This window comes from Pagrus major, chromosome 1 (genome assembly GCF_040436345.1).
Source record: "Pagrus major chromosome 1, Pma_NU_1.0".
Taxonomy (NCBI): domain Eukaryota; kingdom Metazoa; phylum Chordata; class Actinopteri; order Spariformes; family Sparidae; genus Pagrus; species Pagrus major.
The window spans coordinates 22,416,526-22,433,827 of NC_133215.1; the positions used below are offsets into that span (position 1 = coordinate 22,416,526).

Here is a 17,302-nt window from a genome sequence, read left to right on the forward strand (position 1 = left end):
TTATGTAAATCTTGAAGTTTCCAGCATACAGCTCCATCAAAACCCCCCACAATGTAGTATAAAGTAAGTAGTGTCTGTGACATGAGCAAGTTTCACTTCTGTTTGTAATGACGCAAAAATACTGCTGAGTCATGAATGACTGATTTCTGATGCAACGTAAGCTTCCTTGGTATTGCATTATTCTTCATTGTTTCATTCTTCCTCTCTGTCCTTCAACTTCTCCTCTCTGTTCTTTGTTCTGGTTGAATGAACTCCGAACAATCACTCAAATGAGCAAATCATTAATAATTGATAGATGAGAGGAGTGCGTTTTAAACTGAAAAGCACCAGGAGGCAGGCCCATGTGTGTCTGAGGCTCACAAAGGATATTATATCCTAAAATAATACCATATCTATTATTTCAATCATTACATCTACACCTTGTAGTTGTGTCTGAAGCTGCAGTTACTAGATTTATATACAGCTGAGATACTCTGCACCATCACTACTATAGGCTCCACTGAAGTACACCGTACTCAAGGGGATTATGGCCATTACATACTGCACGTCCTTGTCAGCAGAGCTTCAACTGTTCATTCAGCACATGAGAGTAAAAATGGACAGAACAGATTGTATCAACAGCTCCATCAGTTTCCTGTTTCTCCTTCTTAAAGTTAGCTCTGTCTGTCTGACGAGGGATCAGCGGATGTTTTTGGAGCACATCTATGACCAATCACACCGTTTGGTTCAAACTACCCATTACATAATCTGATTTAAACTGGATTTGCAGTATGTACACACTGTATGCACGCAGATGAAACTGAACAGCACTGCGTCTGGAATGATGCGGCCTTAATCAGTGTCTGACTGAACTGGTTCGACTGGTTTCTGTAGAGCTCTACGTTAGTCATGACGGAGTAATACTGCTACGATGACAGCTTCAACTGTCAGGTGTTACTCAACCAACAGTCAAACACCCAAAGATATTCAGATTTAACATCCTGTATGACGACATACTGCTCAGATTTAGAAAGTTGGAACTAACCAGCCATTTTTGCTTAAAAAATGACTGAAACGATGATTCGATTATCAAAATATCAATCGTCACTTAACCCAGTGTGCACAGCTGTGAGTGAAACCCCTAATGTTAAGCACAGGTTAGAAGTTAAGGAGCGTTTTTAAAATGAGTCATGAAACCTGCAGTTTCACAACTACACCACCATAGTCGGGCGGATCAACACAGAGCGCCAGCATTTGGTTTCAGTGAGGATTCTGCATGTGTCTTACCCAGAGTAGTGATGTATGGATGCAGCCAAGGCGTTGCCTGATCCACCAGGAAGGATACCCAGCGGGGTCCGGATGGCCTCCTCCCAGTCTGGTCGCTCCAACAGACCATTTATCACCTGACACACACAGAAAATACAGACTTATCAGGTGGACACACACAAGTATATTTGTCAGCAGCAACTGAAGAAAAAATTAACTGTTTGTTAAAGTAAGCTGATTAAATTCTCTGTCTTGTTTACATACTTTTAATACAATATTTACTGTGTTTTAGCATCAAAACATCTCTAATGACGCCAGGCACTGATAACAGATACACAAAGGCACTCATTTTGAATGTGCTTCACACTCAGTGGGTAAATATAACCTGAACACATCAGTTGAGAAGTCAACTGTAACCACTCATCTGTACTGGGGTCACTTTACAATGATATGAAACAGAAAAGCAGCTTGAACCTGACAAAGGTTTAAGTTTTTCAAGAAAACAATCAATAAATTATTGAAAACAGATTTTTAGTAATATAATTTCACTCATTAGGTCAATGACAACCAATTGACGAATCAACCACTACTTTGAAAAAAAACAGGCGAGAAGTAAATCAGCGCTGCAGTTATAAAAATCGACAAATACAAAGACAAAATGAGTGAAGGGCATCTGATCTTTAGGTGATGAAACACATTTAAATGTATTTCATTTGTCCCGTCTACATTTCATTTGGAAATATTTCATAATTAATACAGTTGTTCATCTTGACACACAAAAGCATGAAACAGATATTTTGAATCATAGTGATGACAGAAATGTTGTTGACATTTAGTGTCACAGTGTGTGTGTGCTTGGATATGAATAGAGTGGACATGTGTCTCTCTTTACCTCAAACAGAAGTCCATCCCCAGACATGATGACAAAAGCGTCCCACTGCGACAGGTCAGCCTCCTTCACCAGCTCTCGAGCGTGGTTCTGCCGCTCTGCAACACACACACACACACACACACAAATTGTAAAGAGTGTGTTCATGCAGGCCTGTCCGTCCTGTATGAGAAATCTACAAAAGGGTAAAAGTCTGACTGTTACAGTGAAAGAGATACTTCTTAGAGAGGTCAGAGGTCAAATCTAACTGAGGACATTTGCTATCAGCAGCTCAAGTTACACATGACGTTGATACACATGTTGTTTAAATAATGAAAAGAAGAGGACACTGATGATAGAAGGTCAGGTAAGAGTAGAGTCCTGGTGCTGCCTGTAATCTCCTTTTCTTTTCCTTCAGTGGCCAAATTAAAGTATCGCCGTGGGAGGGAAAGCTGATATATGGTCTTAAATGAAGCCTCTATCACGCTGCCAATTAGATCGGAACACCTAATTTACTCAGGAGCACTCCGTCAAATTAATCTCGGGGTGAATAATCTCATGAAGTGGGTCCAGCGACAGCCAGCTTCCTCATTAGGTGGATGACAAGAGTCACTTTCTGAGTTAGTGGAGTTCAGAAGTTAAATTTACAGTATAAAAAATAAGATAAACTACCTATTAATCCTCCTTTATCCTCAAAATTTTGATCTTGTGGCTCGGAACCAAAACAACGTCTACAGTGATGCTTCATTTTAACGGGTCTGTAATTTCCTCAGTTTTCTAGAAAGAAGTTTATAATTTAATACTAATTATAGAGAAAATAGAGTCTTTAATTAGCACACTTTCAATTAATTAATTCCAATTAATTGCAAAACCATGAAAGTCTTCTACTCGGTGGAGAGCAGGTCAGCTGAACATGCAAAATCTGTCTACAGGGAAATAAAAAAGGAATCATTTATAAATATTTTCACATTAGATTTTTTCAGAAGCCTTTCTAGTAAATTATTAAGAAATTACAGACCTGTAAAATTAAAGCGTTATTTAATGTAGTGTAGTACTGCCTACACTATGAAGGAAGATCTTAGTTTTTCAGTAGGTCACACTAAAATCTGTTGTACAGTATGTTGTGTAATAGACTTAACAGTATATTATATTCATTGTAACTTACAGTAGATTTCTTTCTTTATCTTGAGTTATTTATTGAAACCTTTTACTTACTTTTAACATCTTGGATTTTGTACATCCAATAGACATAAGTATCCAAACAAAACGATGCAGAAATCTGTTTTCTCTGGAATCAGGTTTTTGAACATTCTGTTATAGTCTGTGTTTGTGTTGAGGGATGTATCTGTTCCTCTCTCTCTCTGTATGTGTCTTCTTCTCAGTCTTCCTGTCCTCTGTCTGGAGGTGAGAGGGCAGCAGGAGTGCTGTGAGGTGGGAATCAGAGTCAGTCAAGTGCAGCCGACTGTCACGACTTCAGTCTCAACTTTCACCTGCCGAGGCTCAGAAACACTGGAAGCTTTTTTTCTTCCGTCTGTCTACTCTTTCATAACATTCGTCTTCATTTTCTTTCAATTTTAAAAACAGTTGTTATATCTATGATGGAATAATTATATTTTTCTATATTGCACACAAGGCAAGAAATACTTGATTTCATCTTGCACAGTTATGTGTTTTTTTAAATAAATCAATATTGAGGTCTTGAAGCATTTGATACAGATTAATTGCTACACAGCCTGTATGAGAATGGGAAAAAGGGACCTCAAAGTAAATGCCTATTGGCTGTAAAGCTGCTAAAAGTGGATTTTCTTTTATTATGAGTCTTCCTTTTATTTATCACAGTGTTTTATCTCAGCAAAGACAACTGAGTGAATGTTCCTGTTGCTGTAAGAGCAGAAACAAGCCAACAGAGCAGTTTTTCATGCAGTATGTATGAATTTTACAGTGACCAGGTCATCAAATCACAGTCTGTGTGTTTCTATGAGATATTTGAGCTGACGTTTTTGTTAACTAGACTGAGCTTCGAACATTAAGTTTACAGACTTCAATTTGTTTAAAGTTTGACAAACAAAATGTTTGAGTAACAGGATCCTGCTGGACAGCTCAATATCTTCACAACAACATGTGGTCATACCAATTAATCCAGGGAAGGAAGAAAATTCGCTCTAGCAAAAGTTATTACAGCAAACCGAGACATAAAGACACCGTAAATCGGCCCTGAGGAATATATTTGATGACCTATCTGGGGGGTGGTTTATTAAATAAATCCAGTGTGGTTTGGGGGAGTGAACCAGATAGTCATAAACAGCACAACACTGTTAACTTGTGGGTAGTTGCAGAGTAACATCTTTGTAGGATAGTTATTAATCTATTAGGATATCTATTAATTTCATCTTTATTCTCCTTGTGATCTAACAACTCGTGTGGTTGTGGTTCAAGTCCTGCATGGACAGAATATAGACATATTCCATAAAAACTACATGTCTGTGGGTCCTGTGTGTGTGTCTATGTGAGTACAATAATAAGAATGGAGAGGAGAATTGAATTTCCCCCAAGGGGGATTAACAGATAGAAGTAAATCTTCTTCTCTAAAACTCTTTACCAGGGTTCACTCGATAATCCTCCCTCAGTGACCATTTTCTGTGTAAAACCTTTTAATGTTTAATTTACAAGTAAGGAAGAAGTTGTGAAGTCAAGTACATGTTTGTTTCATCACTTTTTAAAATCGTATGAGAAAATAAGTTATCCTCTTGTTTGTCTTCTCTTTAATGCTGCCAATGTGTTAATGTCTTAACAACACACACACACACACACACACACACACACACACACACACACACACACACACTGTACACACACAACCCGAGTCCTCTGGAGAGGGATCTGGTTCCTCTGCCTCTCTTCTTCTCCTCCCCTCCCTAAACTCTGCAGGATAAAGGAATCGATTCCTCCTTATCAGTCCAGTCACATCACATTTCCTTATCTATGCAGAGGCTTTATACTAAAAAGGACTGAAGGGCCCCGATCAGCAACAAAGCTGTGGAGCCGGGACGCTGCAGTGTGGAGGGAGGAGAGCTGAGAGCAGTTTTAGTATGCACCTCCCCTCATCAGTAAGATTGATAAAGGCAAAACGCAGTGAGGGAAAACAAATGTCAGGGATGGAGATAAGTCACACAGTGCACACAGCCTGTAATGATGCTGCAGAGGAAAACAGAGGAGGAGAGGAGAGGAGTGTGGTAGTTTAGTCCAGCTGAGTTTCTCCCTGTGGGTAGAGGCCATGGATTGTGACTAACTCATTATAGCCATGCAGATCTCTGCTTCATTACAGGCCTCTGGTCACAGCCTGAGCAGGGACTGTGCTGCACACTTTCATAATGTCCTCAGAAGGATACAAAGATGAGTAAACCCCAAAGATCCTGTGAGGTTAAGTAAAACTGCAGATCAGCATCAGGATTCTGGTATTTCTTCTGACATACATACAAGTGTTTGCAAGTAGCAGTACTTTTTATGTACCTGGAGGATTAATCAGAACAAGCATCAGAGCCGAAATACTCCACAGAAACTTCTTACTTAAGACCTTCTGACCTTTCTCTACAGTACACAAGAGATGGCAGCTGTATGACACATAACCCGCCCTTTCCCCCGAAAGTCATTTGTCTGCTTTATCACAGCTGAACTGGGACACATATCAGCCAATCGTGTTGTTGCGCTGATGCGAGCGCACAGTTGAGATTCACGACAGTTTCAACCAAATTGGTGCAGCTGCAGATAGACTTTTATTAGACACTGAAGAGGAGGATGAAGTTGCTGTTCCTGATCTGTGGCGTTGAATAATGTCCAGAACATCTTTTGTAGAACATTATGATGTCACAGGGCATTTAACCTCGACCTTTTGGATATCAAATGTCATAACTTCATCATTTTATCCTACTATACATTGGATATTAAATCTTATCGTAATTATCAAAACAATTCTTGAGTTATGGCCAAAAATGTGTTTTGGCTGGTCACAGTGACCTTGACTTCTGACCTTTGAACACCTCGAGTCGTGGTGGACATTTGTACCAAATTTGAAGAAATTCCCTCAAGTCGTTCTTGAGATATTGTGTTCACAAGTATACAGCTGTCGCTGGCACGAAGGCATATAAAAAGCATTTTAAACCTTTTTTTGTCGCAAAGTCACTCAACTTTTTAAGTTGTTTTAATCAGAGTTGACTGGTTGATTCTATACAATTCTATACTAACCCTTTCCAATATCTTCTCTCTTTTAGCTCTGTTTTTGGTCTCTACCAACAACAGAGGGGAAACACTGTTTTTTTTTAGTTGCTAAATGTTCCACTATGTTCACCAGCTCACTGACTGTGTCTGTCTGCAGTGTACAGTAGTTTTGTTTTTTCTAGCTGTTTTGAAACAACTGCCTGCTGTGTCTGCAAAAGATGAGAGGAGTGAGAGTGAACCAAAACAGTAAAGTTCCAGCCAGACAGATGAACCGAGGAGAGCTGCAGATTCAGGTGGTAATTTCTACCCTGTCAGATTGTTTTCCTATTGTCAGATTTAAAATGCTTGAAATGAAAGCTAACAAGAAGTTCTGTCCTCATGCTGACCTTGTATCATCCCACTAAAGGCAGCTCCAGAAGAGTCTTCCCTCTGCTGTCACACACATCCTGACAGTCTCAAAGCTGCAGTACTCCTCCACCGAATGACAGCAGGTGATGACAGTTAAACAGCTCCGCCTTTTAATGTGTGTGAGTGTGTGTGTGTGTGTGTGTGTGTGTGTGTGTGTGTGTGTGTGTGTGTGTGTCTGCGTGTGTCTGCGTGTGTGTGTTGTTACCGCAGGAAAAACTATAAACACTGTGACAGCTTAGTCAGCTGCTGGGAGGTGCTTGGGGGCGTAGGCACATAGATAAACATCCAAATTAGTCCCTCACACACTCAATTCCCTTAAATATACACTCACACAGACTCAAGCCAAAGCTGAATACCTTTGAGAATGACTTACACATCAGGTAAACATCAGATACCATTAGATAGACTCAGACAGGGCTGCATTTGGATAGCCACAATGTTATAGCAAAATTAAGTGTTATATGTGTCTTTGTGTGCACAAGCAGGTCAGTCAAACTCGTCATTCGCTTCGTAAATATCGCACAATTAATTTCTACACAATAAAAGAATCAACACCAACCAAAGGTCGTCTACTTTAACTCCACTGTCCGAATACATGTCACCACAGTGGTAGGAACACCCAGAGATCCAGAGGCTCAACAGGGTTGTGCCGATGGCTGCAGGCGCTGATAGACACTTCCTGTTCTGACGCTGGCCTCAGCCAAGCCTGAACCAGATCACTAGAGTTTAAACATGGGAAATCTTATGTGGTCTGCCAGTGGAAAATGTATCTAAACTGAGCAACAATCAAAATAAATAGCTTAACAAAGTATATTTACGCCAAGCAGCAATTATGTAAAGTGGCAACAACCACATTAAACAAGTAAAATCCTGGTAATTATTGCTTATGGGTTACAGAATGATGGTGGAAAGACTGTCATCAGTCAGATGGCTCAATCCCATTTCCAATTTTTACCTCTTCCTTCATGTTCGAATGTCCCTTTGACCATCAGAACAGAGTTACAAGGGGAGGTGGTTGAAATCTCCCCCTGTGAAATGGGACGACCCTTCAAGACCCTCATACGTCATCAGTGTAGTCGATGGTCTTTATGTGAATAGATGCAATTGGTCATTTCTAATATGCCGTCTTCAGCTGTGGTGATTTATCCAGTGCTACTGTGGAAATGTGCCCTTTATGTGATGGAGATAGAAAAGCATGCACACATGCAGTTTGTTCACAACTTCATGCTACCAATCAAGTCAGCAAATAGAAAAAGAACACTGCTTCATTATCTTGTACTAGTGGTGCTTTATTGCTGACATCAGCAACCGGTGCTCCTACGCTGCCAGTCTGCACTGATATTAGAGGAGCGGTACCAGCTGCAGCAACTTCACTGCAGGTTGCAGTTAAACATCAAAATGCAGGACTTCCATGCATAAACCATCATATACAATTAGCTAGAAAGCTAGGTAGCCACAGAGACATCAGCAAACTTTAGAGGGCCATGTAGCTCGAACACTTCGCCCTACCCCTCTATCCCAACAAGAATCAGGACGAGCTACGTGAAGTGTCCCTTTTGTCAGCTTTTTATCAGTTTTACACATTCTTTATTTTGATATTGAACTTCCACATAAGAAATGTTAAGTTAAAGAATTTAAAGCACGATGTGTCACAGTTGACATGATAGACTGTAATGCTGCTGTCATTCATGAGCTCTCATTATGTTTCTCTAGAGAGAGGCCGAGTCACCTGTTAGATTGGTATTACTGGTCCGGTAAGCTTGTAAGCCAGTAAGCATCATATCCAACTGGTTTAACACATGTTAATACGACCCTACCCTACAAGCCTCTCTTATCCACACCTTTCAACTTCATCATCACGACAACATTGTAATGAGTGGCCTGATCTTTATGTGTAGAATTGTTAAATCCAACACAGTATGTACTTTGTTAAATAAGTCATGATTAATGTTAAGAGCCATAAAAAGATGGGAACAAAAGAATGAGAAAAAAAGAGCAGCACAGAGAGATTGTTGGAGGGGATATCTGTCTCCTCTGGTAAACATTTGTAATTTGCGTTGAGCAGATGAGTGGGAGCACGAGGGGAAGAGGAGCATGTTGCTGTCTTTTAATTAATACAGTGTGACAGACATCTTACTGGAGCAGCGAGGGAGACTGCCTAGAAGGAATCAGTGTGCCAACTTTACTACCACATAGAAACGTGCAGAAACTTACTGACAAACACAAAACACACACTCAGACAAACACACACACTCTCTCTCTCTCTGCATCGAACCCCGGCAGCAGTGCAGTCATCCTTCATCTGTCCTCCACCACTGGCAGTGCCCACAGGTGCCACACAGCCAAGGATCCAATAATGAGTCTGTCTATTTTGCTAACATCCGCATACAAAACACTTCCAACCACACAGTGATACAGAAGATACACAAGAACAGATAGGTATGCTGTTCAGCCAGTGTTCGGGCCAAACATATTATTATACCAAACATTTTTCTTTAGTAATGTGCGACTCAAATTGGGTGTGTCGCAATTGTTCACTTAAAGCTTCCTTCCAATTTATAGTGTCTTGTCACGATAACTAGAGCTTGACTGATATATATCAGCTGGCCGATACTATCTGCCAATATTGGATTATCAAAGATATATCAGTATTGGCGTGTATGTTGTCCAATATGAGACCATTTAAAAACATTATTTGCGAGGTAATAGGCATAAAAAGATGCTTGGGGTAATTTATAATCAAACATTTCTCACTGAAGTTTACTGTTTTAGTGCACTGATGTTATTTTACACAATAAAGTTTATTGTTAAACTGTGAAATACTCTACCTCTGTTCAAATCTTTGTCACAAGTGTTTGATAACCACATCTTAGGAATCATTGCAAAAAAAAATGTGTGTATATTGGCAATATATGAATATCAGTATCAGTCAGTTATTATCATTGCCTTGTAAGTGATCTGTAAAGCTTTAGTAAAACATGAATTAACAATCTAGTCACAACTTGTAAACCCTCATTAGAAAGAGGTACAAACTTAGCTTCTTCCACTTTGCTATCATTGACTGACCAGGTAATGTGAACTCTACTAATGTACGAGAGTTGGAGGGTATCACATTATTAAACAGACAGGTCTGACCTGAAAAACTCTTTAAGAACAGAGGACAGACAGCGTCTCCAGACCACAGGTGTGATGAAAAAACAAGACAGATTTCTGCTAAAAAAGCACACTAGCTTGACTAGATTTGACAACTGGACTGTGTGTAAAAACCAAAAATCTTAACACTGTTCTGCTGAGGCATCCTTCATGGCCGAGGCCATTTGGCAGAGACTGGAGTGAAGGTTTTATTTTTTAAGTCTATCTGTCAAAGGGATTGTCTCCTCACTGTGGTATCCAAATTTTCCTTTCAGTAGTAGTCATGCTCTTTCATGTAGATGAGGATCTGCATGGGGATTAAGTCTATTCTTATGTATTCTCCAGGATTAACATGTCAAAAAAAGTACATATCGGTAATCACAAAAAGCTCCAGGTTTTTTCCACATTTTCAGCACCAGTAAGATGATTTCTCCTGCGTCTCTGTCTGTCTTCCTCTCTGTGGTTCTCTCCCTCTCCGTCTGCCCTCTTTTCTCTGTCTCTACACCTCGCACTGCGATGAAAGACAGATTTTTTGTCTGTTATCTGACGCTGCACTGATTTATGAACAAACCCAGGCAGAGGGTGAAACTCAAAATAAAAGAGGAGGGAAAACTCCAACGAATATGTGAAATGATCAGAGCATCTGTCTGTCCTGACGCGGTGTGGGAGGAGTGAGTGTTTCTCATACTGTGCTGTATAATCTTTACCACCCAGTGAGCTCTATGAACAAGATTATATCAAATAAAATCATTGCAAAAGGGGATTTTGTGCAAATGTGCGTGTGTTTATCACGGACGTGTCTTTATCCATATGCGTGTCTGTCTGTGTGTACATATATTTATTACATAACAGCTCTGCATGCATATGGGTCAGAAGCAGTCAATCAGCATAATGATGGTGACAGCATAAAAACACGAAGAGGATTTAAACTAGAGGAGGGGACAGAGAGAGGCGCAGGGACGCGAGGGGAGGTGGTTGTGTGTGTGTGTGTGTGTGTGTGTAAGACAACTCCTTTGACTTTATTTATTCATTATGGTCAGTTTCAAGGATTTTATATCTTGCTTTGAGGACACTTGAGCATGTAGGTACGAATTGAATCCGGCCTCCTCGGATGGATTGACAGCCTACACACTCATATGTGCATCAGATGCAAATAATGGTTTAGGTTCATTTGATAAACACAAGAGAAACAAAAAACAAATTAGCTGAGGATATGAAAGTTTTCATTTAAAAATGATTCTCCTTGAAAGAGCGTGAGCAGATTTAGAGCTCTTATCCACATAAAACATTGCTGTACTGCAGTGATGCTAAATCTGGCCCACGAATGGGTGCCGGATAGTCCCCCGACCATTTTCCAATTCATAAAGAAGTAAACTCATTCAGTTTCAGAGTTTTATTTGTTTGTTTGTAGCAATTAGTAAATGTTCAATAATGTCCCTTGGCTGACAGATATATCAGTTTTGAATATAGGGATACATTTGTAAGAGAGAGATGTCTGATCTTTGTGTGATTTGCAAAGTGCAGTAGGATCAGACAGTGAGCTACTATTAGTTGAAGAGGTGCAAAAGTTACACAGAAATAAGAATTCTGATCCCATCAATGTGTATTTCAAAGTAAAAGAGCCTAAATATATTATTCATTGATTGCTAGTTGTGATTGGAAGAATGCCTCATTGGCTTTCTGCTCCCGGATTTCAAACCAGTCCAACATGGCGGCTCATTTGGAACTTAGTCTTTTATTTCACTGAAATTAGTTTTTGACAACATTTTTAATTTTTAACTTGGCAACGGTTAGTTTATTTAATTTTTCAAGAGTTTCCAGAGGCGATGAACCCCCGCTGATTTGCATAAATTAGCCAGAATTCAATTTCATGCAAATGAGGAGCCGGCGACGCTCCAATACCAGAATGCATTGCACAGCTGCTTGCATTGTCAATGAATACAGGGTAGCAATGACGGATCATGTGGGCACATACTGAAATACATTAGTTTGTATTCTTAGTTTTTTTTCTTGGATTCTCCTTTGCCTGCCTTTTGATTTTTGGATTCCTGTCTTGTTAATGAAGCTAGCCTTTTGTTCTTTAGTTAAAGTGGCCCATGGGCAAAGCAAGCTGAGTATCCCTGCTGTCCTCTGTGTCTCTGTGTGGTGCTTCCTTGTGCCTCAGACTCACCAGTGATGACCAGAGTGTGTGGGACTCCCGCCTCGTTGAGCATACGCTGGATGTGGTTGTTGTAGAGTGTGAGTGCCTGTCCTTTCCCGCTCTGCGGGTTAACCAGCAGCATCATCCGGCACGGACGAGACAACTCACTCATCGACACCCCTACAGAGAGAGACAAAGACAAATGATGGATGACTGCAACGAAACGAGAAGGACAAACGCACGATTCACTAAACAATCATACTGCAAACTTTTACAAAAGGTCTTAGTCTGTTGACAGAATATGGAAAAACGATTATTCTGATCTTGAAACTGCTGCTGAGAGACATTTAAATAAATAAAACATGTAAAACTGAACCCTACTTTAAAATACTTGTTATCTCCGCACAGGAGAAAAAATGTAAGTTGAAAAAGAAGTCAAGAGGCAGAAATTTAAATGTAACTATAAATAAATATGACTATAGCACTTCAGAGTATCATCACATCCTACATGCTATGTGTTTATAAGTCACAGTTACATTCACCACACTGACTAATTACTGTGAAACCTAATAAAATCTCTTCCCACAACCCGAAACCTTATATTCAAATCAAGTATGGGTCGTTATATAACACTGTAACCTGTTTGTTTGTTGTTGTTCTGGACTGACAGCACATTGAAAGGACAGACTCTGTTTAAGGAGGGTTGAATCTAACAATAGCTCACTGTTCAGCTTTCGAAATTTTAACCTCAAACGTATTTATTTTCAGCCCCAGTTTAAGTCGTAGGTTTGGATTAATATATTTAGACACAAATACTCTCAGCTATGAGTAATTATTATTTCTTTGATCCTGCTGCGCTGCTGTGGAGGCCGCACTTTTTCTGTCTTCAGTCTTCTTCATTACAAAGTCAAGAAATCTTTTTTTATTTCAGCAAAAGTCAGACTGTGTTCACCTGTTTCTTTTTATTCCCTTAATTCAGTTACAGAAACTAGCCTTTTCTTTAACATTGTGTAAGGTTTCTACAGAAAGACAATGATAAACTCAACTTCCGTAATTGTTTCTTTAAGTGCATATAAACTGACTGATGTTGGTTGGGTCAGGAACAGAAGTAGGGCCACAGCAAGAGACATTTATCCAATGGACAAGAGAAGGAAGGACAGACTGGACCCTTATTAACATCCATCACGGTACAAGAAAAGGTAAAGGTATCTATTTCTTCTGCACAGGACACAGGATGTTACTTCCTGTGTTACTTCCTGTGTCGGTGCATTAATTATTAGCAGATACATACATGTCTTAACACATTTCTGTATATTTGTTCTCCCACAGCTGATTATGTGGTCACTTCAATTTGTTCATAAACACAGTAGTTTAAGTTTATTTTTTGTTTTGCTGTGTTTTATTAGGCTTATTCAGTTATATGTTGCCTAATCCTCTATATTATACTAGTCTGCAGTACATCAGGGCCGCAACAAAGGATTATTTTCATTACCCATTAATCTCCTGATTATTTTCTTGATAAATGATTTTAGTTATTGATTTATTTTGTTTTTTGTTCCAACAAATGTCAAAATGTGGTAAAGAATGTTGGTCAGTGTTTCTCAAAGTGCAAGATGACATCCTCAAATGTCTTGTTTTGTCCACAATCAACTTGTATTCAACTCCAAATTTGTTGTTTATTAACCATCACATGTCCTAAACAGAGAGTACTAACTCCTGTCCTCCGACAGGTGAGTTTGAGTCTCTTCATTTAAACACAACAGGCTGAAGAAGTCTTTTATACATCAGTCTATCCTGTTGCTAGTCCAAAATCAGTGGGCTGTGAAATAAAATCTGAAGCTAAGGATATTATTTGATGTGTTTCATGGTCATGACTGGTCCATGTGCTTTTATAAAAGTGCGTAACTGTATGTCTAATATGTGTGAAGGCTTCTTTAGCTGTCTGAGGATGCAAAATGAATTTGACAATGAAGTCGTATCGTATCGTATCGTATTGTGACATTTTGTATCATATCATATTGTTCAATCCAAAGATATTCAGTGAACTGTGATAGAGAAGTAAAGAACCCAGAAAATATTCACATAAGAAGCTGGCATTAGAAATATTCTTTCTTAAAAAACACTCAAACTGATTGATTAATTATCAAAATAGGAAGGAATCTGACATGTAACAAATTCCCTTCAGTAAATCTTATTTACTGTTGCAATAACCCAGTTGCAGTTCTATTTAATCTAATATCTATAAAACTACATTTTGAAATCCCTTTAGAAAAGTAACACTGTGCATAAATATGACAGGAGATTTGTGGATATGAGCAAAAACAAAGGTCAGTGGTCAGTTACACACCAGCCAACACACACACTCAAAACTAATCCCACACTGCTTGCATCTAAAGATGGACGAGTGCAGAAGCAGCAGCCTCTTTGGTACATTTTTAACTGCAGGCTTGAAGTGTTCCAAATATCTCTGGGATCAAACAGATTTCAGAGGGTTTACAGGGGGTTACACAGATCTTACATTAGACTGATCCCAAATCTTTTTAAAACACTCTCAAGATTAGGATCCTCAGAGGCACAGCGTGGAGCTAAAGAAGGCAGGAAGAAGGTTTTGGTTTTCCATCCCACAGCATCTGAGGAGGATTAATCAAGTACTGCAGAAGACTGTGCTTTGCCAAAATATGAATTATTATTCGATATCTGAGAGGAGACGGGGAAATGAGAGTGGAAATATAGATATGATGGAAGTCAGCGTATGATGTAAAAGCTGTGCACATGATAAGCTTGTAGTTGTGAACTGGAGGAGATGAGGATGATGAGGGGATCTCACATACAAAGAAAGTATTTCTTTACCTCCTTACAAATCAGAACAAATTACATTCCAATCTTCTCTTTTCCCTCCCTCTGCCTTCAAATATGTTTTTGTAACGTCTCAGCGGGGAAATCAGTCAAATAAAAGGAGATAGAAGTGTAACACTTGCAGCTGTGGGATGATTTTACAGGTAGGTACACAAAGAAAGCAAACACAAAACAAACCAGTTCAGTGAAGCAGCCTGACAGGCAAAAAGTCTGCCGTGAGATTCTTCTTGGAGCGAGATCTCACTTTGCATCGCAGTCTGCTGGATCTGTTTTAAAGATCAAAACATGGAGAGCGTGGAGGGAGGCGAAGCATCCAAACAAGTCTGACAGCTGATAAATGAGTAAAGGATGGGTGGGAAGAACTGAAGTGAGGAGGATTTGGGGACAGGCACAACTAGCTAGAACAACATAAAGGTATGTGGCAGGGCTGATTTTAGTGGATACAGCACTTCAAGTGTAGTCAAAGTGATTAGTACAGGAATGCGGTTAAACAGGTCAGAAAAATGTTCACACGTTTTTTGCTCACCTGAGTCAACGGAGTTTAACCTGAGTCATTAGTCATCCAGACTTTTTGTTTTCTGATAATCCTGCATGTAACTGAAAGGTCACCTCAGTTTGTTACACCTACACAATAAATGCTGCCTTCATGAAGGTTGTACTGTTCAGTTTTTACTAAAACTCTGAGAGGTAATAAGATTCATGATGAGCGCAATTTTTGCATCACAATTATAATCATGATAATGTGACATTTGTTAGGGTGTGTACTGAAAAAAACATGTTTCCTCATATCTGGAGAACAAGATGTGTAGAATGGGGCATCTACTGTATGTAGCACTACAGTACTTCATCTTTTTATATCACACATTTTATCTTAGTCAAAAAAAACTGCAGCTTCTTTCATTTTGGATATTGGATTTTGGCATATTTCGATAATATTTTGATTAAAAGTGCAGCCCACATTCAATTTTACTGTCTGATCATTTTGGATGTAGTCGTTTGTGGTAGGGATGGGAGGATATAAGATTTTACCATGATTTTAAGATTTGCTTGTGGTGAATTTCCATTATCGGGATCATCGTGAATATCCTTACATGAGTGACTTGACAAAGCTGACCTACAGTCCTAGAGTGATTTCCTGATTTATTTTGAATGACCCAAGGGGAAGTCATTTCCAGTCATTTCAAAATCTAAGCCACTTTGACTGACGGCTCAGCTCTCCCATCTTCTTCCCCACACAAAAAGTTCAATTGTTCAACATTAGTGGTAAAGGGAGTAAAAGCGAATAAATAGTATTTTTATTTATTTTTTTAGTCAATGCATCTAGTAATAAAACTTAAAGGTCAGTAAAATAGTTTGTTTCCAGAAATAATAACAGTTGTAACTACATTAAAATACAGCAAGGGGAGTAATCAGATACATGTGTATGTATCCTTGTTTTAACTGCAAACCAACAAATCACATTCACTGAAAGGCGCAGCCACGTTGTCTGCAGGATGAACATGTCTACGGAGTCATCTCAAAATCATAACGACTGAACTCCTGAGGGAAAGCCACACAAGTGACCCTCATGAATCAGTTGGCATGACAGCTGGCACTAAAGGCCCTGACCTTGCTGTCTGTTTGCCCTGACACCCACGCGGACCATGTTGGCTAAATCCAACCCAATGCCACTTCCTGTGTGCCACCCCTCCCCTTCTCAAAACATTCCACAGGGCACTATCTATCTACTTGTCTCTGTCCCTCCACGCTCCTCTATCATTTGCGTGGCTGTAGCGACCTGCATCCTGGCACAGAGCCAATGTTGGGTACTATTCTTCATTCAGCACTGGTGGTTTATGACAGCAGGCAAGGTGTATGATTTGTTTTTAAAGGGAGGGTGTAGTCCTGATTGTCAAGTGATGATATACGTTGCCTCTGATGAACATACGGTCACAAAAGTCTGTTTCTAGTTAGTAACACTGTCAGTTCAAGACAAAATTATGACAATATTGACAGACTTAATACAAGAATAATTACCTAGACTAAACAACCTCAGATAAATTACTGTCTGAGATGAAGTGATACAGCGGACGACACCACCGAAGCAACCTCACTGAATCATCATCCTCACACACCAACGGCCAAGATGAAAAAGATGAAAAACAACAAAGCTCTGCTCTTCATCTCCACCTCATTCACTCGCTCTGTGATTACAGATGTCTCATCTGCGTACTTCAAACCAACAGCATGAGAACCATCCCAGACCTTAATGGAATAATCACTACTGAGGTATTCAACATAGGAAATGACTAAATGAAAGGGAAAATCCCAGGAGCCGGAAAAAACACATTTTCCGGCGAGGTTCCCTGTAATAGCTTGTGCATGTAGAGTTTGTTTGCATTTCATCATGTAAACAATTTAAAATATCCACAGCCTTACATGGTCACTGTCTCTATCAG

The 17,302-nt window shown here is 39.5% G+C and overlaps 1 protein-coding gene across 1 annotated transcript in view; it reads right to left on the reverse strand.

Annotated features, from left to right (window-relative positions):
• The window catches only part of LOC140999316 (sphingosine kinase 1-like), a 36,096-nt gene that overhangs the window by 4,987 nt on the left and 13,807 nt on the right, over nt 1–17,302 (reverse strand). The window contains exons 2-4 of the mRNA XM_073469657.1: nt 12,039–12,188; nt 2,138–2,232; nt 1,267–1,382 (exon numbers count right to left, since the gene is read on the reverse strand). Coding sequence (XP_073325758.1) covers nt 1,267–1,382; nt 2,138–2,232; nt 12,039–12,188 — 361 coding nt within the window. The remainder of the gene's footprint in view (nt 1–1,266; nt 1,383–2,137; nt 2,233–12,038; nt 12,189–17,302) is intronic.